The sequence below is a fragment of the Balearica regulorum genome, chromosome 1, assembly GCF_011004875.1.
Source record: "Balearica regulorum gibbericeps isolate bBalReg1 chromosome 1, bBalReg1.pri, whole genome shotgun sequence".
Lineage (NCBI taxonomy): Eukaryota > Metazoa > Chordata > Aves > Gruiformes > Gruidae > Balearica > Balearica regulorum.
In genome coordinates, this window is record NC_046184.1 from 133,021,346 (window position 1) to 133,049,087 (window position 27,742).

The 27,742-nt window shown below is 41.3% G+C and overlaps 1 protein-coding gene across 4 annotated transcripts in view; it reads right to left on the reverse strand.

Moving 5' to 3' along the window:
- Nucleotides 1-396: 396 nt before the first annotated feature.
- The window catches only part of PPEF1 (protein phosphatase with EF-hand domain 1), a 43,302-nt gene continuing 15,956 nt past the window's right edge, over nt 397-27,742 (reverse strand). For all 4 annotated transcript variants that reach the window (XM_075775946.1, XM_075775923.1, XM_075775937.1 and 1 more), the window contains 15 exons: nt 27,499-27,626; nt 26,712-26,763; nt 20,551-20,723; nt 18,729-18,843; nt 16,614-16,660; nt 11,884-12,050; nt 10,279-10,315; nt 9,679-9,828; nt 7,053-7,253; nt 5,393-5,578; nt 4,586-4,728; nt 3,860-3,966; nt 2,744-2,907; nt 1,841-1,925; nt 397-1,373 (listed from right to left, as the gene is read on the reverse strand). In XM_075775946.1, the coding sequence (XP_075632061.1) occupies nt 1,180-1,373; nt 1,841-1,925; nt 2,744-2,907; nt 3,860-3,966; nt 4,586-4,728; nt 5,393-5,578; nt 7,053-7,253; nt 9,679-9,828; nt 10,279-10,315; nt 11,884-12,050; nt 16,614-16,660; nt 18,729-18,843; nt 20,551-20,723; nt 26,712-26,763; nt 27,499-27,582 (1,905 nt within the window). In that variant the 5' untranslated portion in view covers nt 27,583-27,626 and the 3' untranslated portion in view covers nt 397-1,179. The remainder of the gene's footprint in view (nt 1,374-1,840; nt 1,926-2,743; nt 2,908-3,859; nt 3,967-4,585; nt 4,729-5,392; nt 5,579-7,052; nt 7,254-9,678; nt 9,829-10,278; nt 10,316-11,883; nt 12,051-16,613; nt 16,661-18,728; nt 18,844-20,550; nt 20,724-26,711; nt 26,764-27,498; nt 27,627-27,742) is intronic.

Consider the following 27,742-nt stretch of genomic DNA (forward strand, 5'->3'; position numbering starts at 1 on the left):
TTGACTTCATGTCACTGTGTTGCTTTCTGAGTGCAATAAGCAAGAGGACTGGGTCCACGTCTCCCTACTCTCCCCCATGGGCACAGATGGGGTGGTACCTGCAGGACTGGGAATACTGGCTTCCATTTTGGGGGAAGGCCAGGGGCACTGGATTCTTCCATCTTGCCGTGTTCCAAAAACTCAGTTTCAGAATTTCTCAGTTTACTTGGTAAAGAATTTGTGCTTAACTATATGCAAGAATAGTTAGGTCCGCTAGTATCAAATACTTTTTAACTTTTGTGTTCTTACGCATCTCTTTGTTTTAAAGGAGTCCAGTTAATCTTCAGGAACAGTGTGTTGCGTCTCATACATGTAGGATACCAACATAGAGGCAAAAAGACACCAGGCTTACAGACGACTGTGAAAGCTGAAGCTTTATTTTGTCATCTGGCATATGTTACGTAAAGATGCTGTGGATTTAGCATTAAGGTGATGAGTTATGACTGTTTATTAGCTCCAACCCCAACAAACAGAGGGAAAAGTAACGAGTGGCAAGAGGAAATCTAGTGCAAGCAGGAAGCCTTTCAACCGAGATCCTTTAAGTTGTGTCTGTCACTTCAAGGAGGATAGATAGGGACTTGACAGGGTTCAATTTCACTGCATCATGCAAAGAGCAGGATTAAATGCAGAACTACCTATTTGACCTAGATGGTGGTTCTTCCCTATTTTCCTCTCCTGGATTGGATAGTCCACAGCAGGCCTCTGTCCTGCCCGTTCTATCCCCAGGAGAGTCAGATGCGTTCCCTGTTGTCATCACTGCTCGACCTCAGCTGTTGCTAGGGTCAGCTGAAAGATGTGCACCACAGTTTCTCTTCCCACGGGGTCAGAGGCACTGCCTTGGCAGAGCTCGCAGATTAGATGGATAGGGGAGATGCCACCACAGGTGAGGATGAATTGTAAGGTACTGATGCGGTATTGACACAGTCATACTACAGGTAGTGGGTTTTCATCTCTTCTGTCGCATTACTAGCAGGTATGTATCATCCAGAAGGGACTAAATAAATGCTTACACAGTGACCACAATGCTTACCACATCGAGCAGCCTGTTTATTGTCAATCTGGAAACTGGTTTCCCAGACTGCTTGTGAGTAATGAGGGGAAGGTGAGCTTCCAAGGCAGCCCACAAGAACTTCGGCCTTTTTAGGAGTGTGCCTTTTTCTCCAGCCTGTGGACCACGTGAAAGGCCTCTAAAAATTCATTGAAGTCAATGTGGCCATCTTTGTTGTAGTCTATGCTGAGGACTAACTTGTCGAGGGATTCATCGTATACATCGATGCCCAGGTGAGAAGTGAAGAGTTTCCATGTCTGGCTGAACTCCTCCAGAGAAATCAGCCCTGAAGGAGACAGACAACAGACTGCTTTGCCCAGTGCTGTTTCCATTTCCTACATACGCGCACACATGCATGCACACTCCTTCGCTGCAGGAAAGCTACCTGCCTGCTGTGGTTTGAGTCTGTTCTGTGATTTCATGACTAAAGTACATTTTTACTTAAGGTAATGATCTAGTGCTTTAACAGTGGAATTGAGAAAGCAGCAAATAGAGTGGAAGGGAGGAAAAAGCCCCTGAAAGAGTGAAGCCAGTACTGGAGCTGGGATATATGAGAATTGTTTCTCAAGTTAGGCTCTGTGCACTGTCCCTTATATGGTTACAGCCTGACTGCTTAAATTAGTCCTCGCTAAACTGGAAAAATGACATCACCTCTGGTTCCTCTATATTTAGAAGCCTTAAGGAGGAAACAGTGGGGAAAGATAACTAGTATAGGCTTCCTAGAGCTGGTACAGTGAAGTTGCCTTGACTTACCTGAGTGATCTTTGTCAATGATGTTAAAGATGATCTCCAGATCCTTTCTGTACCTGCACAGTGTTTCCACCAAAGCTGGCTGAACCTGGTTTTGAAATTCCATACAGGAAATGGATCAGACTGTGGTTTTGAGTTATTCTAACCAACAGAATATGTACTACCCGAATCTATGTTCCCAGTTTAACTTCTCAAATGTTTAAAAAAACCCCAACCCTTATGCTCGAGTTGCCTGGAATGATAGTTTGTGTCGTGCCCTAAGGAATAATCAGCTAAAACCTGGGACGTGGGGAGGAGGAGCCCTTCACACCTCCTACCTTCTGTAATTATTTGTGGAAATACAGATAATCTAGGGAAGATGCTGTATGCCATGCACTCATACAAAGCTTTCGCTGCACATATGTGAATGGATCCTGCTGCTTAGAAAAAATATGCACACAGGTAAGTACTGCGCACCACTGGGTAACAATGGGACTCTCTAGAAGAGACCTCAGCTACCATTAGACATCTGAAAGTCCATCTACAACTCTAAGTCCCTCCTACAGGTGCCTGAATTGGCTCTGGAGCACATTTGGAAAGCTCATCTCAAAGAGTGAGGGTTGACTGCTCTGGGTAGGATTTGTCGCATCTCCTCAGCTACGTTATCTAAACGTCCTTGAGAGTCAACGGAAAGTAAGAAGCAGTTCTAGCATGTGATTCATCCAACCTATTTTAAGCATCTACCTTAGCAGGGAATGATGATTTGTACCCTAGCAGTGCTCATTTCCCTCCAGTGACTATAAAAGGAAGCTCAGTAACTAGTTCAGCTGTGGATGTCTACCTGATTGGCCAAACCGCTGTCTTATGCCTAAAATTGCGCCAAAAGCTGTTCCTCCAAGATTTGCAAGGAGGCGTTTTCCTCCTTACCTCTTTTACAGGTTGACCTATTTTCAAATCGTAAAAACATGACATGAAGTCAACTTCTCCATCTGGGTTCATCTGTGCTAACTGAGACCGCAGCATCCTCCAGGGCAGTTCCAGCTGTAGGACAGACTCCATGGCTGCAGCCCAGTCATTGACAGAAATCTTGCCTGCCAGAAGGGGTCAGTTCATGGTTACAAGCAGTACATGACACAGCATAAACCAGTCACCAGTATGCCTTCTGCCACTTTTAACAACAGTTGCAAAACACAAACATTTTCTCCTAACCCTGGGATAAAAACCCTCATAACAATGAGCAGCAGGGATGGACTAGACATTTCCATAGGTCCCTTCCAATCTCAACAACTTTGTGATTCAATTACGATATTCAGCATGTTTTCATTCCTTCTGAGAAAACCAGATTACGCTCTGGAGAGTACTTCAGATTTGAGCTGAGCAGCAACTAAAGAGACATATGTGGCTGAAAACTAAAGACAGAAATATGTTAAGTAGTTGTTCAATGGCCAAAGAAACACTACCATCATATTACTGATTGCCCTTTTAGGGACACAGATGACAACCCAGTCAAGTGAGAGGCCATCATGAGGAAAAGTTGTATTTCTGTTAGAAATCATCAACTCCGTGCTCCTATGTAAAAGGTTGATGTATCAATGCAGCACTGACTTTTCTTTAGCTGATGAGTGAGTGTGTGTGTCTGCTAGTGGCATAGCCAGTCAACTTTACTCAGGTACCTCCTAGACTCAGAAGGAGACCAGTTCCCTGTCTGGCATCTTCTGAAGACACATCTAAGTGAAGGTGGTGACCTTTGAGCTTCTGGAGCTGTATCTGCCTGCCCAAACTCTCTGCCTAACAACAACCACTATTTCCTTTTTTGCCCGCGTGTTTCAGTTGTTTACATCTTCCTACTTAAAGCTTCATCCCCTCAAGTTGTTTTCTATCCTCCTGGGGTGAGGAAAGACATATGATCAACCAGCCTCTGCTGCTCTCCAGCCTTACACTGGCAGGCAGGACCCCTCTCCACGAGGTTTGTCCCCTCTGCCCCTACACACACAGGGAAGCTCTTTTCCCCATGCTGGCAACTGGATGGAGAGGTAGTGTTACCTGTGCCATTGAGGTCATACTGTGCAAACGCAGTGGTGAGTTCAGACCTGTGAGCATAAATCTTCTCTCGTAAGGACTTTAAGGCAGATGATTCAATTGTACCCACCCTAGGAGGAAAAAAAATGCAGAGCAGATCATTAAAGGATTTAAATCCTCTAGCATTTTATGCTTTTCAACATTCATTATCAAATTCTTACATCCTTTAACATGTAGTATCTTTAGGGTCACCCTAGACGACAACACTGAAGGGTGGAGGGGGGAAACCCAAAACAAAGCCCCATAAGAATAATCTGAACTTATAATAATCAAGTTTATGCAGGTAATTCTAAGCTGCTTTGCTTTAGCAAATCTGACCACAGTGCTAGGCATGGCAAAGCCATCATGATAAACTTTTTGGACTCAATTCATAACAGGATTTGTCCAGATTAATGCAGCAGCCTTAAAGCAGACCTGACAGACAGGCACAGGCCCTTTACAAGTCCCTGGCAATTGTCTGTCTAACCGCTTACCGTGGCTAATTACCTTTGGGAGTTTCTCAGGAAACCAAGTTAGAGCACTTAGAACATGTTTTGTCTACTGTATTAATTTTTAAATTGTAAAACAGAAAAACAAGGAAAACCAAGGAAAATAGATGTCTATTCAATTACTCAATCAAACTATAGATTTGTGGCAGGTGCTCACGTGCTAAGTGAGTACACACTCACTGCATACAACACACAGCTTTACCTCTCCCGAAGGTTCTGCCTGCGTGTGTACTTGCTGACTCGATACTGGACAAACCGAGGAATCAGTTCAGGATTCAGTTTGATGTATGCTCCCCGGTTGCTCCCCTCTTCGTAATAGTTAGAGGCAGAAAATATAGTGATAACCTGATCATAGGAAACAAAGAAATTGGATTGGTTAGAAGAACTCTTCTTGAGACTGATTTCGGAAACCGATCTTAGAAAAACGTGCAGGTTGCAAAACTGTCTACGTATAAAACCAGAGATCAACAACTATGTTGTTCACCAAATTGCTTGCACTTTTTGAGTCGGAGTTCCAGGCCTGTATTTTTGGTCTGTCGTAGGAAGACTTCAGTTCAGAGGGCACTGTGATATAACGTGTTAACAGAAACCTCTTTCTAAGACAGTTGGTTTTCAGGATTCTTGCTGGCCTCCTGATATAGCATCTCAGAAAACAGGGCCAAAAGAGAAATTATTACGTTAAAGGCTTCTAGAGCCTTAGAGCATCTCTTGCACTATATTTACACCTAACACTCCTCAGGGATTTTGTTCATGTTCATTTGTTTTCACATGAGTAATAAGCCAGTCCCCACTCTCTGAAGCTGTAAAGAATTTTGTCAGAACTCCATAATTTGTTCCAACATCTATCTAGCACACAATTCCCCCAAACCCATTTTAAAGAAGTCACTCTTCTTTTTTTCATTAACTTTGCAGACAAATCTACTGTGGATGTGCCTGTGAATTCTACTTTACATGGAAGTAAAGTAGAATTCTTCACAGGAGAATTCTACTTTACGTGGAAGCATCTTACCTTCCCATCATGACTGATCTCATAACCTTCTGGCTTAAATTCATGAGACCTGATGAGCATCTTCAGATTATACCTTTCAAACAGCTTGGCAGTGACATCAGGACCAAAGTAACAACCACCTCCTCGACACTTGTTTGGTGTACAGCCATTTTGGCTTCTTGGATCACTCCAGAGAATATCAAGGATCTATAAAATGCAGATTCAAGCACGTGAGGACTGGTAGTAGGTGAGGATTGACAGGCTATGGCTGTCTAAAGTACTGGCCATGGCAAAAGCCCCACAGTACAGGGAGAAAACACACCTGAGCTAACAAGTAGGTCTTGTGTTTTCTTCCTTTCAGCAGGGCATTCGTTTGGGCTGAAACTTTTGTTCTACTTTTCTTAAGAAACATTATCTAGATTTTGGATTAACTTTATTCAGATGAAATATCATTTCAGAAATGTGCCTCCTTTTATAGCTGAGGTTTCCAGACTCAGGTAGGTGCATCAGGAATGGTACCTGGGCTATTGCAAAGAGAGCAAAAGATGCCTTCTTCACATGTAGGTGTGAGAGGCATTTTCTGTTTCCTGGCACAGACCTGCTAACCCCACTGGTCAGTGGTTTTTACCTACACTAAGCTCGGGAGTGCCTGCTCTAAACATGACAAGAGTTGTCTTTGGCTTTATTGTCTTCGGTTAGCTCACGTATCAAAATAAGATTTGACATACTAGCATTTTAGCCAGATTCAGACGTAAGGATGAATTATCATGGTTTAAAGTCACCTAACGTAGTAAGTCCAGTCAGTAGCATACATTAGGCAAAATGTGTTTGGTTAAACCTCTCTGGACAAGGTTTACACTAACACATTCCACTTCCCATTTGTGAGTGTGGCTCAGTGGATGCTTGGTTAGCTGGGGTAGTGTCAGATTTGGGGGGGATTGCTTGTGCCCATTTTGTTAGTTTGTTGGTCAGATAGGTACCTTGGGAAATCACACTTTCACAGATGGATTTGCTTCTCAAGAAGCAGAAGAAAAATCTCTGCCCTTTAAAGCAGTTGTCTGAAGAGAAGTTCAGAAAAATAAATTTATATAAGTCAATTTTGAGCTTCTAAATTGTTCAAATTAAGCTTTTCTAATTCTCACAATTTATTAAATTACAGTATGACAAGAGCTCCATATTGCCTCTAATATTTAAGAGGAAATGAACACCCAGGAGACAAAAATTTCCCACTCTTGAGTAATCAGCCTGTAGGTCTCAGGAGTAGTGGGGTTTTTTGGACAGTATTGACATTCAGCTTCCAAAACCACAGCCAAAAAAGCCACTCACTATCACCAACAATTGCAGTCTGACCTATTTAAACTGAAAACCACATATGTACCAACAGATCCAACCACACGAGGGCATGCAAACACATCTCATACTGAGCAGTTTCCTCATAACGGCTAAGAAAAGAAAACACTGGGTAAATTGTACTTGTAAGGTATAAAATCACAAGCCTTTATTACTGGGTCTACAAAAAGCATCTAAATAACTAATAGCTAGCTAGTATACTCCCAAGAATGATGGGTTTCTTATTAAGACACAGTCACCTCAGACTCAAACATATTGCCTGAACAGAGTATCCGCCAGTGGTTTTGTGCGGGGGGGGGGGGTCAGTATCAGTCTCTTCAGTTTCACTTACTTGTTTCCATTCCTTCAAGGCAGGGTCTGGCGCCAAATTCGAGCCTGAAGGCTCAGTGGAACCCGATGAAGAGATGCGGTGTGTTTTCCCTGCAACACTGTGGTCAGCAATGTATTTACTGGGTCTGGTTGTGGGAATTCTCTCCTTCATTTGGTCCTGTCTGTCTCTCACTGACTTTGGTGGCCTCATCAAAGATTTCAACTTTAAAAAAAAAAAAAAAAGTTACCAGAACATAAAGATGATACGGAGATGTCAGCTGAAAGGCACATCAGTTCCCACTTCCTGTACTCAATATTGAACTCTCATAATGTCCTGAACTCACAGGTTTGGTGGAAGCTGCAGGTGTTTGGCACTTGCAAAAATACTGCTTTATATCTATCAGTGACCAGTCTCTTCAGAGCTGCTCTCATATTCTTATAAAGACAGACTCATTTCAAGCCACAGTCAATCATAAGGTGTCACTATATAGCGAGTACGGTCTGGGCTCAGGGATGACACTTAAGTGCCCAGCTTCACTGGAAACTGAAAATATACATGTATACTGTATACAGGACATGGAGCTGTTGGAGTGAGGATGTTGGCTATGAAGATGACCAGAGGGCTGGAGCACCTCTGCTATGAGGACAGGCTGAGAGAGTTGGGGTTGTTCAGCCTGGAGGAGAGAAGGCTCCGGGAAGACCTTATAGCAGCCTTCCAGTACCTAAAGGGGCCTACAGGAAAGCTGGAGAGGGACTGTTTACAAGGGCATGGAGTGACAGGGCAAGGGGTAATGGCCTTAAACTGAAAGAGGGTAGATTTACATCCTACCCAAACCCTTCCCACCCAAACCATTCTATGATTCTATGATACTGTACTGAATACGAAACTGCATTCACTACTGCTCTGATACAGTAGCATGCTGCTAGGTTAATTTGGCTAAAATAAATGGAATATCAGGAAGATAACAGCGAAACTGATGAAGTATTATATCAGGCCCCTTTACTGTTAAATCAACTTTCTCCAATACGCATGGGCATTTGCTTTTTTGGAGCTATGTGCTATGGCTCCATGAATGCCCATTAATACAGACTCTTCTCCAGGGAGTATCTTTTCTTCTCATTTGAAATTTTCTCATACTAGCTCATTTCCAAATAAAAAAAACCTCAACAACGAAACACGCATACGCACACCCTAAATGCTACTCTTTAATGAAGAAAAGGACTGATGCAAAACAAAATGCAAAACACTAGGTTATTCCCCAGTGCACTGACCAGTATTTCAGAGCTGTCAGCTGCCAGCTGTACCAATTAAAATACATCAGTTGGCCTTGAGTGATATTGCCCTGAGTTGTGGCCCACACATGTCTCATTAGCAACCATCTCCCATGGCAGCAACTTTGACCTGCTACTTCTGCATTGCACAGGTACCACATCAGTAACATGCTGAGCCCAGCCTTAGTGAAAGTGTGGGCAGAACTCAGCTCGCAGTTGACACCTACATCTTTAGTTAAGCAACCAATTTTAGTGTACAGTGGTATAGCCAACAGAGCCTAGACTCCGATGATCAGAAGTATTCATTGCTCTTTTTCACTTCTTTAAGAAACAGTGATACACCTGACTGTCCTGTAAAAGATTTATTTCTGTATTAGAAAACATAAGGATGAGAGAAATAGCTCTAGATTCCACACACACTAATGACAAGGTACACAAAGTCACTTAAACAGATGTATCTCGTGCCATCCGGGATACTCTATCATGTCTGTGAACTAGTGTGAGATGGACAGATATGAACCAGATCTAAATGAGACCGGTGGAGGAGATCTGCGAAGACAACTTTCTCCAGAGGCAGGCAGAGGCCAGAGGGGACATCCCTAGGCTATGGGGTGTTCCACAAATACCACTGGAGACCTACATCTGAGTAATTATAAGATCTGGATCTCTGTACCAGATCTCCTGGATCTCCATTGATTATAAGAAACCTAAGCACCCTGCTCAAAAGCAGATAGCTCAATTTAGTTGTCCAAATCGAGACCAAATCCCACACTTCCCACTGATTTGAAAGAGCTGTGTTTGCTCATCATTTCAGAAAAAAATTTGGATGTCTCTGTCTTCTAAATCCCTGAAAAGCAGTAGTTTGGGTTTTCTAAAGGCCAGGTTGTGAAGTTTGAGCCTGCTGGAAAGGCTCTCCCACATATGCAAAGCTCAGCTGCTGCCAAGGAAGCACCTCACAGGTGGAAAATTTCCCCCACACAAGAGAAGTCAGAAGCACAGCCCCAGGACAAAAGGCAGTGCTAGAAAGAAGTGGCTACATTGATTTCTAAAGTGTTTAGAAATGCCTGAGAATTAAGTACTTTTCATACTTTCTGGCTAATGCATCATCACTGCAGGAAGGAGGTACCTAAAGTATTTTTAGCTATTTTAGAGTCAAAAGACCCATGTTATTTTACAGCAGCCAAACAACTGGCTCCCAACACCTACTAAACCCTTCCTTCCTAAATACTGATGCCGAATTAAAACAAGACTTTTTCCTTATGTGCCTTATACAGCAGCCATTTCCTCTCCTAAAGCAAACAACTTGATCTTACGATTTGTACTGCTAAATTTTTTAAAGAAAACAAAATTACCCCCACATGAATACGATTTCTTACCTTACTTCTCTCAAGTGCATTCAGGAAATCCAAATCTGTGGTGTCTGAAATCCCTCCGTGTAGAATAAGAACTTTGCTATCAACTATAGTGGCGAGAGGAAGCCAGCTAAAAACATCTCGCAGAAGATACAAAATCTGTTTCCCATGGTCCTGTAAAACATACTCTTATATTAGATCCTATTTCTGGAAGATTCTGTTGCTTCTAAGTTCAAGATTTTGCTGAAGTGTCTGCCACAGTCTGTATGAACAGTTCACTCTGACACCCCGAACTGCAACACTGACAAACATGTTCTGGTTTAGGGCCATTTCATTGTCTCTATAACATTTTGGGGTTTTTCATGCTCACCTCCTTTTGTGTTCTTGAGTTGCCTTATGGATGTTATTTATTTCATCCCACAGATCTCTGAGCATAAAAAGCTAACACTTAGAATTGTTTTGTCAGTTATTCCACTGATAATCCAAAATAATTTCAAATACGTTACTAAAGTCATTCTGTACTACACCTAAATAAACTGGTTGGAAGTCTCCTTGTTTACACAGGTTTCATTTTGCATGTGCAAGACTACAAAGGAAGTATAGGGAAAGGAAGAGGAACCTTACCTTGTACTTCTTTGAAACTTCTTTCGTGAAGCCATATCTGAAAATAGGACAGCATCATGAACTGGTTTTCATTATGCCCCTTCTGCATGATTTTCTGCACTATAGTGTTTGCCAGGAGTTTTCTATTCCTCTTTTTCTCCTGCCATTGTGTCTCACCTTTTAAATGTTTAAATGGGCTTTCTTCTGCTCTGTCTCAAGAACTGAGTTAAACTGATTTCTTGTACATACAAGAGATCAGGAACAGAATCCAGACCAATAATTATTAAGTGGCCTTTTTCCCATCTAAATGAAATAGCCTAGCAGTTTTACCTTTTAGATACCAGACAGAAATTTCAAAGGAACCTAACTGACCATAGGCAAAAATTCCCACAAAACCTCCACAGAGTTTTTGTCCTAAATCACTCAACTTTATTAGACAATGTTGTCTATCATGTCTTTCCCCCCCACCCCCCGCCCCGCAAGGGACAAGGATTTTGATACTTCATTCTTTTAACTCCAAAGTATCCATGGTGCAAGGGGCATTTTCACAACACTCTAACTCGCAGCTTTCAAATTTACTGATGTGCAGCACTGCTAATGAACATGCCCAGCAAAGAGCCATACACAGGAATGCATCTTTGCACTCGGGACCATCACAGACTTAGTTAATGTGTTCCACTATTCTGGGTGGGAATTTTCCACCTTTGTAGATAAAATAACTGTCTTGGTTTATGTTTGTTTTTATTTTTAATTAAGTAAGTGCTGAAAAAGGGAGTATCACATGAAACGGATTCTCTTAGGTGGATCATTAATAGGATTTGAACATGGGTATAAACTCAGGTTTATATCTGTGTTAAAACAGCAATATATTCTGTATGCATGCATCAAATAATAGAAGGGATACAACAGGTTACCCACCAGACAGTCACACAAAGACTTACTGGGGTGGCTTAGAATTGTAGAGACCAAGACTGAGGAGTTCTTCTCATGTCTGTGAGATGGTTTTGTCTACAAGTCACACTTTCACTACAGCCAGAGACACTGGCTGTGCTCACTCCCTTGCCAGTGCTGTACAGCTGAGTAAAATGTCTGTATTAGAAAGCAGCGTCTCGGCTGTTCCTGCAGTGGGGCAGAATGCCACCTCTCGACTAATGGACCTCCACTGTATAGAAGCTAGGATATTTACCCACCCCTTGTGTTTGGGAAGTGACATCTTAGTCTAAAGTTAAGTGAAATATCAATTCCTGGTTTACTGGTTCCATTATATGGCATACTATTATGTCTTTTGCTACACTGTGGAAAAAGCCAATGCTTTAACTAAAATATCATCCTCCCATTCATCCTCTTTCCCCAGATCTGGTAATCTGGAAGCTGCACTAAACCCATGGACTTCAATGGATTGTGATGAGGTCAGAGACAAGACATGACTCCTGTTCAAGCATCTGTGCGTACTGAGGATGTTCTTTGCGCCCCTCACACATCTTGAAGATGCAGAGCTACACCTGAATACCTAATAAAACATTATTTCTGTTTTAAAGTGTCATAGTCACTAAAGTGGCATTCAAAAGCTCCAACATTCCTAGTGAAAGGCCAGATACTCCCTCCCCCACACCCCCTGAAATCCACCTCAGGTTCATGATGTAGTCTTCGTGGTTTCCTCTATTCAAGTGTAAATCATTGGGGTAGATAAGAAGAAATGCAAACAGGATTATAAGTATTTCCATAGAATTTTTCCCTCTGTCAACAAAATCACCATTGAAGACGTAACGGTTTTGTTCTGAAGGCAGACCATTCTGCAGAAGGAAACAAAAACAGCATTTAGAGATGCTGCTATGCTATGGTAATAAAGGAAATAACATTTCAAATGACATCACATTGCTAGAAAATCTGAAAAAAACCCTGCATAAACACAGATATAAAATGTAGCATTTCGTTATTTCCACTGCTTAGAACAAAAACCTCTGTATCAGACAAGCTGTATGAGCCATCAGAGAAGAGATGACCACTTGTCCTGGTTTCAGCTGCGATAGAGTTAATTGTCTTACTAGCAGCTGGTACAGTGCTGTGTTTTGGATTTAGGGTGAGATTAATGTTGATAACACACTGATGTTTTAGTTGTTGATAAGCAGTCAAGGACTTTTCAGCTTCTCGTACTGGCCTGCCAATAAGAAGGCAGGGGCACCCAAGAAGCTGGGAGGGGACACAACCAGGACAGCTGACCCAAACTGGCCAAAGGGATATTCCATACCATATGACATCATGCTTAGCATATACCTGGGGGAGTTGGCCGGGAGGTGGCGCAGCTCGAACTAGCTGAGCATTGGCTCTGGGTGGTGAGCAATTGTGTTGTGCATCACTTGTTTTGTATATTCTTATTATTCTTATATTATTCTTATTACTACTACTATTATTATTCTCTTCTTTTTCTGTCCTATTAAACTGTCTGTATCTCAACCCATGAGTTTTACCTTTTTCTTTTCAATTCTCTCCCTCATCCCGCTGCAGGGGCGGGGAGTGAGCAACGTCTGTGTTTTAGCTGCCTGCCAGGTTAAACCATGACACCTCTCTAACTGTTCTTATGATGCTGTCTCTAATCCTTTCCTCTACCTATTAAATTAAATTGAAAGGGACTGACAGGAATATTATTCTTCTAATAAAATACACTTTTCTGTTAATGCAACTGCTGCCAGGAAGTTAGGCACTTGCAAATAGAAGGGAGTCATTCATTTTGAGTGGAAGACAAGAAATCTCTGAAAAATTATCTTCTGACACAAGTCTGAAGTTCCTTATGTTTCCTTACACAGTAAAAAAATGGATTTCATATATTTACATTGTTTGCACTATATGCCTCCAAAACCCCTGACAAAGACTACAGTCCAGAGGACATCAAATCTTAATACAGAACTCTGAAGAATTTGATTCCAGTTGCTTTAATCCTGAAAGCACTACTTGAATTTTACTCACATTGCACTTCCTCCCCCTGCCCCAGGGCAAAGATATACTTGAACGCTCACAAACCTGAGAGGCTGTACATAGAGGTATTTCTTACCTTATTTTTTCTGAAGATACAGAGCAATGCTTTATTATGAATGGTGATTTATCAAAAGCTAGTATTGTAAATTGATGGTGTGTTTCATTAGATTAGTTATCAACATGTCAATAGGTGCCATCAGCTTACAGAAAGTATAGCAGCAATTACGTGTAGCTTGATCATCTCCAATCATGAATATCAGAAATAATATTTTGACTTGCCAGAAAAAGGAGACCTCTGTTTTCACAATTGGCATGTGCAAGCATTATCAGTTGGACATCTACAAAACCATATTACAACTGTGGAAGCCACTCTTAATAGGTTTGGCAACATTGTAAGACATCCCACTTCCTGAATATACTACTGCGTCAGTGTCCAGCACTTCTATGTTCTTATGGCATTCCATGGCGTACTGCACTAGCAGGTTTATTGCAGAGCGTGTGATTTGGCCAAAGACTCAATTAAACGTCTAATGTGAATCCATTAGAAACTATCTTTTTTGTCCCAGTCAGTGTCCTGCACTGTTATGTCAGGATGCAGTAGTGAATCCTGGTCTCTTGATTCCGACAGCAGCACAATCCTGACTGCTGTAAATATGGCTTACTTGGGTTTTGCCATAGCGTCTCCCCAGCTCTTTCCAAGCTAACTTACAAGGGGCGTGTCGTTGCTCTGTGCTCACAAGAGTGGCAATTTATGAGACTCTGCTAATGCAGTGGGTTGTAGTGGTTTTAAACAAAAGAAAGGACGCATTTCAGGAGTGGAAGAAGAGACTCAGCAGCAGCTCCTGGAAAGATGAATTAATAAAAGCTTTGCCTTAAAACCAGTAGGCATGTGAATCACCAGCAAATTGTCACTATACACACAGCCACTCTGTAACTGCAGTCATCATGGAAAGACAGATCTACTAAAGCACTGTCCAGACTCTATCCTTCTTTTGGAAAAATCTTACCCACAGCTCTTAGTTTTAAATAAGAGTTTGTTTTGGACTTCCAACTTCAATGTGACATTTTAGTTTTGGTCTACACTCATGCAAAGTTTTTATTTCCTTTTCTGTGGTTTCGACGAACAATAAGAGCAAAATTAAATTAAAGACTCTTGCAGGCTCTGACATGTCAAAGAGTCAAACAAGGTCCTCTAATGATTAGCAGCTTGCTGCTGGGCATCATTACTCTATCTGCTGGGTTAGTGGTTAATCAACTTCCGTTTGTCGTTTGCTTTTTCTACAGCTTCGGGCTATTTCTATCCATAACATCCATTTAACAATCTAACTTAGCAATACATAATTTAAAATCCAAGGGTTTCAAGGAATTTCAGGAAATGCTGTAATTTAATGGAGATTAATGCAGGGACTGAATGAACCTTACAAACTGGCTATGGAGAAAAAAGTAATTATTTTAGTCTCACCCAGACCAGGTTTAAGAATTATACACACTATTACCAGAATTGTATTGATAAGCTGTATATTGCTAGTTTCTGTGTGTTTGCTGTTGGCAGTTTATAAAAGTGCTGAGAGAAAAGTTCCCTGGACAGAGCCCCACGCCCATGGCACCAGGTCTGGATGCAGGCCTCCAAAATGCTTCAGCCACCATTCCAGCTCTGCATGGCTTGGCTCTGCTCTGCACGGCTCTGCGCAGACCTGAGATCACTATGCTCTTCATGGCACTGTTTAGGATTGCACCTTCTTGTTTAAGGTTACGGGTGGTTCATACCAACTCAGCAGAAGAAATCCCTTGCAACTGAAATAGAGTTAGGGAAGCAGAAAATAATGGATCCCAGCAGCTGACTGGGTTCACCACCTGGCTGAGTACTGCTCAGAGGGGACAGAGAATACTGTGTCATTTAATTCGCTTCTAAATAAGCAGCTCTATCATGTGCTCTCTATTTTCTCAACCACTTTGAAAAGATAAAATATTTGTCTGTTTTATTCGGTTTGGTGGAAGGATTCCCCTACAAGCTTGACACGAGCAGGGGTAAACTCTAGTCCCAGAAGCTGATGGAAGTTTTGGCTCTGAATTTACTGAAGTCAGGATTTAGTCCTTGCTTAGAGGTTTTTTTCTCTTTGTAACATCCACTGGAGAGGGGAAAAAGAATCATCTTCTGTTTACTCTGAAAGAGTAAAATTCAGGCCAATTGCAGTTGTAAATATACCTATATCTGACGATTTATATTCAAAATAGCTCTTTTTCCCATTCCAGGTCCTGTGTACAAAACCAATCTGTATCATATTCTTATTTCAGTTACAAAATGGAAGATTGTCTAATTAAAATAACAGCTAAAAGACTGCAAGCCAAGGACCAGCTGAACCTAATAAATTGATAAATAAGAAAAGCAGAACTCTGTAAAAAGGTCTGACTATGCTTCAACAAGCTTCAGGTATGCACTTGGGCAAAACAACCAAGTTTCCATTCAACAAGTGTCAGATAAAGTGTAACAAAGGTGGAAACGGGGGGGGGGGGGGGGCGGAAATTACATCGTTTAAACACCCAGTTTAACTCGCTTCAGTCTCCATTCAGTGCAGATTAATGTATAAGGATCAGACACAAACCCTTTCCCCTGGTAAGCTCAAATCAAAGAGAGTATCTGCTTAATGAAAGGTGGTGATTCACACTACAGATAAATGTGGAAATAAATATAGGTTTTTAAATTTCTTGCATCTTCAGTTAAATATACAATTGTGGAAAAGATGGCCTGGAGCTTAATTTTTTCCACATCAGTAAAGCAGAGCTATGCTTTTTTAACATTAAAAAGTGATCAGCTGTTCAAGGATATGTAAAGGGTGTCCAAGGTATTTCCATTTTGTGCAGACTACATGATTGCTTCCAAGACTTAAAAAGCTTTTAAACATATAACACTCTTTTTTTTTGTTTCCTGTAAACAAATAATAAAAAACACTTTCCAGGTATCAATGGAAGGTCTAAATGAAATCATCTGCATTTTTTCTGGAGGGCCAAAATTATCCATGGTGTAGTGTTACATCAGGAACTAAGTTAGCTCCTTATTTTGGATGACTTTAGTCAATATGGAATATAAAACAGTGGCAGGACTTGGAGACATTTCAAGGAACCCTCTTAAGTTTTGGTTCACGCTCCAGTTCAACATTTAGGAAGAGAAAGATCTCCTGACTCTCCTCCTTCATCATGAGCAGGAGGATATGGAGAAGGAAAAGCTATGACAAAGACATCATTCAAATTGTTCCAGACTTGCGTGTGTGGTACATGCACACTGCATGTACAGTTCTAACAGTGATAAATGTATTGGACGTGTTCAATACGTGTTAACAAGAAGTCATGAAGTGAAAGTGCTACATCACAGACTACCTACTTACCTTATAGAATATCAGCAAAAGATCATCCAGGTTTCCATGCAAATCTCCTACAGGAAACATGATTTGCTTTTTTAAATTGATTTTCTCACAGAGGAGGAAAAAACTGGAATTATAAAACTGGAATTAGTTAGTCCTAACAAGTTTTTCCCCATGTTTTCCTTAGTAATTTGCCTTGTACTAGGATTAGCTTCATTTTAAGGTACATGCTGAAGCTGCTTGTAAAATCTGGCAACTAAATATTTAAAACAGCATATAATTGTCTTGCATAAAGTTTTTGTCTGTCCAGCTGGATCTGAAGATCAGACCAGTCACAGAGCCAAAGGTTCACTCAGGGAAATGGGAGTAAGATGAACAAACATATTATGGACCTGAAAACCAGAAAATGTCACTAAAAGACATTTAGAAATATGATAGACTTCTACATACTAACAGGTTTAAGTTTACTAAGTGGCCCACTATATACAGCATAATTGAACATCTGTCTGATTGAGGGCCAGGTTTTAATTAATACAGGCAGGATTTGGTGGAGAGTGTCAAGAACTGTGCATGCTCGTATGCCTCAGTGCTAAGGCCACAGGAATGACAGATCTAGCCCTTTCTGAGAGGTTTATTTTGGAACAGGCAGGGGGAATTCACCCCAACACAAAGGATCACTGCAGAATAGCTCCCCTCTGCATATGACTGAATTTCATGCTCACAAAACCAACCTTCTCACATCTGTGACTCACCACCACAAAGCCACAGAATGGTTTCAAACCCTATCTTGCGATAATACACTTTCACCACCAATGAGTAGGAAAAGTGACATTTTTACCCTGTCTACACGTTTTCTGTACAACTTTTTATTAACTATGAGCCTGCTGAAGTCATTCTAAGGAGTCCTTCAAGCAAGGATAGATTTTCATCATGTATGTGGATGCAAACACTTCAGCTGCATATTTAATCTGCATTATTAATTTGAAATTAAAAGAAAATGTGGAGAGGGATACCTTAAGAAAATCAACATTTTGGACCAATTATGTCTAAAAATTGGTCTTTCATCTTCTGCAGAGGATCCTTCCGGTTACAAAAGCTATTAGTTTCAATGGTAGGAAAGGGTACCCTTTAGACGTTGCTTACATAGTGCAAATGCCATACAAACATGAGGAGGTATGTTTTGCTTAGTAAGAGCATGATGTGTAGTGAACAAGTATGAGTCTCTGTTTCCTTGGTTTGGAGAGAGGTTTTGTTGGTTTGGTTAACAAATTATTGTTTATACAAAACCTCATTTAAAAAAACCCCTTCCTGGCAATCAAAGTAGGTGCATAACCACATATTAAAAAACATTATTCGTTTTGCATGTGTCATAGTACCCTTCCTTATACCACTCAGCTATTACACACAGCACACACTACTAGCTGTCAAGAGTTAATGCCACCATAACTGTTCTGTTTTGCAGCTACTGCGTTCTGTGGCAAGTCGGGATACTGCATCCCTTTATCCATAATTTACAAAAGCATAACAAAATAGACAGGCAATGAGCTCTCAGTTCTTCACCTTGTGACACATCACATCATTCTGCGAGACTAATTTGTTGGTTGTATAAAGACTGATACATCCTCTTGGGTCCTTTTAGAAATGAGGGTTTATTATAATTTATTCTAGATAGTCATGCTGTCAATGAAAGGTCTTGTTTGCCACCTCTATTAAGCCCTCATTAAAATCATTACTGAGTAAATTGTGGTGGTAAAGTCTCTTTCTCAGTAAGAGGAGAAAGCAGTGAGACTTGCAGCCAGTGATCAAAACGCTTGGTGGCATTTTAGAGATGGAAGTGCAGGAATATTTAAGCTACACTGCAGTGTTAGCTGAATTAATACTGACTCATTCAGAAATGTTTAATGAGAAAAGAAAAGAGGAGGTGAGGGACTTTCTTAAAATATACTTAATGTGACTCAGGAACCTTATTTTTTGTTTGTTTGTTCCAATTTATACATTTGTTAGAGGGAAAAAAAAAAAGCAAAAAAAAAAGCATCAAGAACTTTCTTGTTATGGCAACATTTGGAAATGTCTGTTTCATTCTCTAACCACTTAGAATATCAAAGTAGTCCAAAGTGGTTATCTTCTCTGGCACCTTACCACAGACAGTTATCTCCTTGGAGTAGGAAGTTGAAAGATGGGTGATATTTGGCATCTCTTTGAGAACCTTCCTAGTTTCAGATAGTAGCTGCAGTACATAGCGGGCATGAAGCAGCTGTGAGAACAAAATGCAGGGAGAAAAGGAAGAGTTATTAGAAGTAGCAATATGTCTGTCTGCTTTATTAATAATCAGACATGTATTGCCAAGTTTATTTATATCACAGACCTCCAGACATGATTACAGGCTGTATGGTTTAGTGCTGGGAATTAGGAGTGTTCATAGCTTTGCACTTCCCTCCCAGTGAATAGATATAGAGCCCTTAATGAACTTGCTTTACATATTTTCCCATTTTATTTCTAGAGTACTGTTTCTACTCTTCCCGTCTTCAGAAAGGATAAGAGACTGAGTTATATAGCACTCAGAATCATTGCATAAGGTCATCTGTTCAAAGTAAATGGGAAAAAAAAGGATGTAGTTCTAGCTGTGAGTAAAAAAAAAAAAGCACAGACCAACCAAAAAAACCCTGAAGGCCATAAATGATATTTCAGCAAATTGCAAAAGTAATGAGTGGGAAACTCCAGCAACAGTTGCCTTGTTAAGAGTTATCTTCCTGTTCATTGTGAAGATGTTATGACAATGCAACACTGAAGCTTCTGGTCTTCTCTGGTAATGCTTTTTATGAAAATTTTGGCAGTTGGTGATTTTTAAGGCTTTTAATTCAAACACAGCTCTGAGGAAGTTTGGTAGAGGAGACAGATGAGCTACTGACGGACTTTTCAAGATTCATGTTTTTAAAGCAAACAAAAAAGGCCAATTACATATAATGATTTCCTTAATAAAACACCAACCATAGTAAGAGAAGAGAGAACCGACAGTAAGGTGAAGTCTGGGTGAGTTCATTTATCATGCGCTATTTTGCTACTTTTAAGATCAGCTTCCACAGAAAATTACAGAAAAAACCCCCAACATTACTTAGTAAACTAAAAAGCAAGACAGACCCTTATCCTTTATATACCATTAAGTACAAATGACCACAAGTTCAAACAAAGCTGTGCCATATAATGCCTCCCTGTCCCACCCTCATCTCATAGGAGGGCAGCAAAGGGGCTTGCTCAGGAACATAGAGAATCAGCAACAGCCTTCTCAGTGCCTTGGCAGCCACAGACAGCAAGCTCCTGGGATTTGTGCTATCACTCTGTTCCGCTACATTAGTGATGCTTTATATTCACTCTTCTATTATGGTGGAGTTTTGCATGCTGGAATGAGGTGATTAACCCTTACACCTCAATTCCTCTAAAAAGAATGGGTTGGGGGACAGAAAAAGAGGACCACAGAAGGAGCACTTTTAACCCAGAAAAAAATGATAACTAGTTTCTAGGTAAGCTTAGGACACCTTCCCCAGTCCTACACCCTCACTGATAAACCCTGCCTTGCAGCTGCTAAGGGTTCCCATTTCATGACCACTGTAATCTCAGTGTAATCTCAATGCTAGAAGAGGAGGTCCCCACTAGTCCCTGCCCTCTCCCCAGTGCTGGCTCTGATGGTCATGCAGCCAAGTAGTGAATCAAATCTGGGAACTGGTCTGGCTGACAACTGACTGCTTTTGACTTTGTTGTGTTAGCTTCCAGCCAGATTGGTTTCCCAGGACAGCTCACCATTCTTACCTGTATGATCATATGGGACTAGCAGGAAAGGGTAATGGGATAGAAAGGAAGGGACTGGGCACCAGTTTAGCCTTACATTGGATTCAACTGATTGTGGAGCTACAACTTGACAGAGATGTAAAATAAGTAAAAAGAAATCAAACTAGTTGCAACTTACCTGTTCATTCCTGAAAGCATGAAGGAGAGCATTGGCATCTTCAACAGTAAGGGGGAATGAGAGTCGTGGTCCATAATAGGAGTCTGGAACATCGATCTTCTTTTCAAATTCTGTTAAATATAAGCCTTCATCCACCACCTGAGAAACACTAGGGCCAGTGAAAATGTGAGAAACTGGAACAAGAGGGAAGGAAAAAAAACAATGTAGAAACTCCACCAGTCCCCCATAAAGCCGTAACAGCATGACCAGAACTGGTGCTTTACTTGCTGCAGTATTACAGTGGCTAACTCCTGCCTTGTATAGTGGAATTGCTGCTGATCTCCCAGAAAAGCCTAAAACAAACAAATAAACCCATAAAACAAGCAAAAAACAACCAAATGAAAAAATAGGCAAAACCTCTGTCCCAACAGCCAGTAGCTGTGTCAGGGTGCAAAACATTTTGCACTGAAGTTGTGGAGCAATCTTCTCTCATGAGAAACGTAACCTGTTACAGACTTTCTTCTTCCTCCACAGAGCAAGGACATTCAAAAGTCATGACAGATCATTCAATGACCATCATGTATTTAAAGTTCAATATTACAGGTTTAATACAGGTTTTAAAGATTCACTTTTATTGCTTTTATTTTCTATGCAAAATATTTAGGCTAAATACCAGCAGGTCAGTGATTATTTAAAAAGTCATCAACAAAATCCTATTTATTCACAGTGGACTGCAAAGCACTCCTTTCTGATACAACTAGGAGACAATGCCAGCTTTTGGTTGGCTGCCATAAAACCATTGGATGAAATAAAGAAAAACATAGCGGTAAAAGTAGGGCATAGCTTCTAATTTTCCTGGAACATGGAGAAAGCAGGAACATTGTTAATTGCTTCAATCCAATATTTTCTTGACATACTGTTGAAACGTAACTGAGTGAACAGCACATTTCAGTGTTTTCTTCTTGCAGATTGTCTTTATCATATATTATTCTAAAAGAGCAAACTAGACCCTAGAGGACAGTATTCGGGCAGCTGCTGTTGCAGAGTTGCTCTTGTGAGACGATCGTTGTAAACACTTGTCACTGGGCTTCAGGTAAGTTTTCCGTAATCTTGATTAGATGCAACTGGAAATAAAAATGTATTATTTATTGCTGGAGGAATACCTGTGACTATGACTCAAAACACAGCAGCCACAACCAGCATGTGGCCTTATAAATGGTGAGATTCATAAAGGCCAACTTGTCTTGTAACTGGATAAAATCCATACTAAAGAAATAAATAGATAAAAATATACTTTTTTCCAGCTCTGGATTTAAAAAAATGGGGTTTTATCAGCTCTTCTGCTGTGAGCTGATTAGCACATTCAGTGTACAGCCATGTAAATGGATTAAGGCATCAAGTAACAGCAAGGTGCTCAGGGTGCGTTGTTTCCACCAAGTACAGCCTGATTTGCAGTCTTCCACCACAGTTACAGCTGTGTCTGGCTGCATGCCAGAACATCACCCATAGACTGACACTGCTGGTTCCCACATACTGATCAGCCAAGCACATCTGCACCCAGTCTTGTCCCAGCTCTAGCGACAAGTCCCTGGACAGTATCTCCCTCTGTGCCCTACCTCTCAGAAAATGGGTGGCTGCAGACCTACAAAGCCAGTTCCTCAGACCACCCCAATTCCTCACTGCTTGCTTGTTCTGGCCAGAGGCTTTTCTCATCTGACACGACTCCTTCAGAGTCAGTGGTCTTCTCAGCATCTCAAGCCAGACAGACACCTGCCCATGTCTGCTCCTACTCTGACCCTCCCTTCCTGCACGCAGCAGGCTACCTATCCTTTTACCTCTGAATGTAAACCTGCCTACCTCGCAGCCTTGCCTCCTTTTTTGGCGTATGCCCAGGCTGGGAAATCCAATCTCCTTCCCTGTAGGGCATATCTCTGCAAAGTACACCCCATTTTCCACTTCTGGATGAGTTGTCAAAAGCCAGTCATGGTCATTAGCCTTAGAGTACACTTACATTTCTTCACGCACTCTTTCAGCTGGTTTTTAAGGCTCCTTCCTGCAGAGGATGACTGTCTCATCTCAGAGCAGTCAGTAATGGATGCCCTAATGCAGCCTGGAGATTAATGCACTGGCCGACAAGTATCCCAGCTCACCACAAGTCCAATGCAGGACTCATTCTGAAGGATTCAGCACTCCTCATTTTAGTCATGGAATCATAGAATCACTTAGGTTGGAAAAGACCTCTAAGACCATCGAGTCCAACCATTAACCTAGCACTGCCAAGTCCACCACTAAACCATGTCCCTAAAGCACCACCACATCTACACATCTTGTAAATACCTCCAGGGATGGTGACTCAACCACTTCCCTGGGCAGCTTGTTCTAATAATTGAGAACCCTTTTGGTGAAGAAATTTTTCCTAACATCCAATCTAAACTTCCCCTGGCACAACGTCAGGCCATTTCCTCTTGTCCTATCACTTGTTACAACCTCTTTTCAGGTAGCTGTAGAGGGCGATAAGGTCTCCTCTCAGCCTCCTTTTCTTCAGGCTAAACAACCCCAGTTCCCTCAGCTGTTCTTCATAAGACTTGTGGTCTAGACCATTCACCAGCTTCGTCTTCTAGTTGAAGGTGTCAAGGCTCTTTCAGTTCATACTGAAAGACAGGGATGAAAACTCTTGACATGCCTAGTTCAGGCACCCGTCTTAAGATAGAATGAAATACCCTCTGCCAGTATCTGCATCTCTCCACCGACTACAGAGAGCACAGGGAATGACCTGCTTTGTACTCCGACACCAGAAGTCTAGCCCAAGCTCAGTGAGTTGAGCCTTCACTATTAGCAGACCCCATACAACTATCCTACAGGATAATAGCCATATTCCATGTTAAATACAAAAAAACAGAGCTATGTTGAGTCAGTATGGCCACAGAAAGCCCAGGGACCTGGTTCTCCTGACACCTCAACATGGGAGTTGTTCAAGGTAAGTCAAAGACGCCACTGCCAAGGATGTACTCACTATCAGGGTAACAAGGAATCAGCTACTTCTGGAGCTCTGAATTAAGCTCTCTGTTCGGCCACCATCTGTGCACCTTCAGACTAACCACTGGCGTACCTGAGAGAACCTCTGGCTCCTGAGAAGAGCTCTTACCTCTGCCAGATACTGATCCCCAGCCATCAGGTCAAAGTCAGATGGACCCTAAGCCCACTAAGAGGATGAAGATTTCTGTAATGCTTCAAACATTTACTCCTTTACTCTGTTCCTGGCGCTGTAAACTGCAAGCAGCTGTGACTTCTTCCCCGCTGCAAGAATCAGTCTATGCAAAAAGCCTTGAAAGGGTGTTACTGCTGTAAGGGAGGCATCATGGGGGGTGAAATTGCAGAAAACAGCACTTTTTTTGTTCCCTTTTGAAGGAAGGCTCCAGGAGGTGTGGCTCCTGCCCCAGTGACCTTGAGAGGCACAGCCAGAAGTGCCTTGGCCTCTCTGTCCCACCATTTTGCCCAGGACAGGTTTGCAGCCTTCTCACCCTCAATGCATCCACACAAGACTGAGTAAATGGGTCACCTTTTGCTGGAAAAGCAGTTTCCAGCTTTGTCTGACCAAAGATCTTTCCGTTGAAGGGAAAGATTTTTTGGGGGAGGGAGAAAAGTGTGATGTGGAAAAGGTTTTAATGCTTACTTTCCACAAACCCTTGGAAAATAGCCTTTAATCAGAAGCAGAACAAGACACACAGCTATATAATATACCAATCACAACTTAAACTGCACTGACATCTTAAGCAGGATGAGAGGATGAAAAAAGCTTCAGGGTACAACAGATAAACAATCACATCAAAAGCACTACTGTGTTAATGAGATGATGGCTGCTTTCCTTCTTTGAAAAACATATTCTGAAAAAGCAGATTAAAAAGAGAAAAGTGACAAGATGAATAGTGGAGACTGAGTGGTTTGTAATGTAAGGAAAAACACAGATCACAAAATCTTCAGGTAGCTTTCTCATCACATACTGAGAACAGGCAACCTATTCTCGGGTAAGAATATTATATACTACTTTCTCGGAAAAGGCTTTTGAACCATATGCTATCAATCTAATTTAAGTGAGCACACACTGACAAAAAAAAAGCCAGAGAATTGTGGGGTTTAGAAAATGTTTGGGAATAGCAAAGCCAATTTGAAGCCGCTCTGCTTGTTATGTTTACACTCACCATGGCTCACATCTTAAGACCATGATTCAGCAGAAGTGGAAACAGTTCATTAAGAATCACTCTATTCAGCACTGATTTTGCTTAAATCAGTGGGGCTATCATAGGTGCTGCAAAGGTCACTTAGAGGGCCAAGCAATCAAGAGCCTGAAGTAAAGAATGCACATAGCCAGTCATTGGACAAACATAACCACAAACCACACAACACAAATTTGATATGCAATTTCTCAAAAAAATCCCTAAGTCAGCTCCTTTGCATCGGTGGCCTTGGCTGCCTCTCGATTAAACACGTACCTTACAGAATCTTTCTGTTTCGTTTTGGGTTCCGGTATCTGTACCACGGGGTGTTAGAAAGAGGGAAATAACCATGAAAATTTTAAGCCAGCAAGACAAAGGGGAGCTTTACCATAAACTTTATAATGTTTCAGCCTGAACCACATCTACAACTCCCACTATCTGCAAGACCAAGAAACAGGTCACCCACGGGCAGCCCACAGTACCCTCCATCCCTCCCTGTGCACAGGTGGGGCCTGGATTTCCACCTGCCCACAAACAGCCTATCCATGTGGTAGTGTGCTCTGTACCAGCCATGTCCTGAGCCCTAGCAAGTCACCTGAGGCACCTCATCTTTGTTCCTTCTGTCAATAGATACAGTTAATAAAGGTGGAAAAATCATATCTACAATGAGCAGCTGTAAAATTCCCTTTTAATACTATAGTGAAAATACAGATTAACACTATTTTTGCCAAATCTCAGACCTAGCACTACTATTTTCTTTCCCACTCAGGTGGAAAAGATGAACTGAGGTGCACTGTCAGCATGTAGAAGAAGTAGATGAAGTGAGTAGTGTCTGATTTTCTTTAAGTTTGCCAATTCCATCCCAGGAAGTTAAATTACTAAAGCAGACTTTTTTGCAGAATACAGTAGTAATGGCAAAAATCAAAGGAAGGACTATTGTATCATTTGCCTTGGCTTTGGAGCAAGGCTCAAATATAATTTCTTTTTCTGCAGAGCACAGAGAGCATTAGGCACTCTAAAGTATTTAAGAGAGAAAAATTGCCATTTCTAATGGTTGACATTAGAACACTGAACCACTTACAGTTTCGATGGTGGTTTTATCCTGATATCAAAGTGTCTTGTGCAAATTTTAATTGTAATAACCTGTGGCTGGACCAGATGAAAGAGAAAGGACATTCTCTTGTAATTCAATATGAAAGGGACAGCCTCCTTTTTAACTCCACTGGGATTACATCTATTCTCAATTTGTTCAAGGAAGTCACGTTTGTTTTCTGGACTTAGGAAGTCACTTTCAGTCTGTCCTTCTGTTGAGCTTGACCTCAAAAGTAAATTTTGTCCAAGGATCCCAAAATACTTCTAAAATTAAAGGTTATTTTTTGAATAACTGAGCTTTAATTGAGATGGTTTCTAAAGATTTATCTCCAGCAGTTTAAATTTATTTCATTTTTAATCATTCACAGACCGATACATGTTTTGCAGCGAAATCTACAACAAATTAAATTAAAAAGTGGTCCAGAACTACTTCAGGGAAAAAAGAAAAAGAAGAAAAGCAACTTCTTTGATGGCAAACTCTTTGATTACACCTGCCCTAAACCAACTAGACACATTCTTTCTGGATAATCACATCTCATAGTTTAAGAAAACATGCATAGAAAGCTGTGAAAATCGGAGTCAGTCAGACTACCACGAGAACAGCTTAAGGGCAGTAACATACAAGAAAGTACTCTGAGCACCTCTGAGTATTCTCATAAGGACAACAGGTATCTGCCCTGTCTTACATCCTGACTCCCTGAGTAGATATTGAGCAGAGTCAACACTTACAGGATCAAATTCTTATTACAGTATTTGGGAAACCAAACCTAAGTTCCAGCATGTGCCACAGCCTGTAAATATCACGTTAAAAATTACCTTTCCTCACATCAGGTTTTTCAAACGGAATCTCCACATTACTTTGATTTTTATCCTTACCTGAATCAGGATGAGTACAGTGATCCAGCATGAATGTAAAAAAGTTGGATAGCTGATAGGGAAAAGAACAAACATGCACTGATCAGTTTAGGGTATCCAACAAGCACTAACATTCTCTTTCCTTACTCAGTTACTAGCAATTTCATATTTGGGGAGATCTAAGACACTACTGTTTGTTCCCCTAGCATCAACCTGCAATAATGACACAACGTGTGTCATACTACAAAAAATGGCTTACTCCTTTTCTTCTTTGCTATGAATTTGTATGTATTCATATAGTGTCAATCTGCTAAATTCCAGGGCTGTATCAATGCTGCTGACATTTTTGGGTGTAATTCATCTTGCCTATCATCCAGTCTATTTGCCTAGACTTCCTTTGTAGTCCAAAGGAAGAAACTGCTACAATCAAAGTCCAAAGGAAGAAACTGTAGAAACTGCTACAATGCACCCAACTGACTTTAGACACTGATGCTAGGATGAACAAAAAGCCCTAGAAGTTCTTAATTCCCTGTACTGACCCTAAAGGAAGCCTGGGCTAACATGCTGAGACACTGGTATCTCTGTGGCACATAGTTTGCCTCACACACACACACACACAGAGACACACCCCACACCACACCCCCACACCCTCCCTTAAAATAGTTCCTGTGTGAGGTAGGGAAGTGGTTTTATTATACCAGACACAGCTTTGTAGGCAGAAATAACCATATACCCATTTAGTTTGTGCAACTTCAGTCCTCTGGGGATAACTTAACTGCTTGTACAGGAAAAACTGAAGATTACAAACCTGTAGTTGATCTTGCTCATCAGCATATTCGATTGACTGAAAGATACTCAGAGAATAGCGGCGTCTCATCTCCAGTCGGGCCATTGTAAAGCGGTACCAATTCTGGATGAGGATAGCAGCTCTAATGACTGTCAAAATAGAAAGCAATGGAGCACACGTGGATGCAGTGTGATCTACAATGAAAACACACACGCTACCTTTGCAGAATTTTGCAGACAGATGACAAATTCAGTCCATTGTGCAC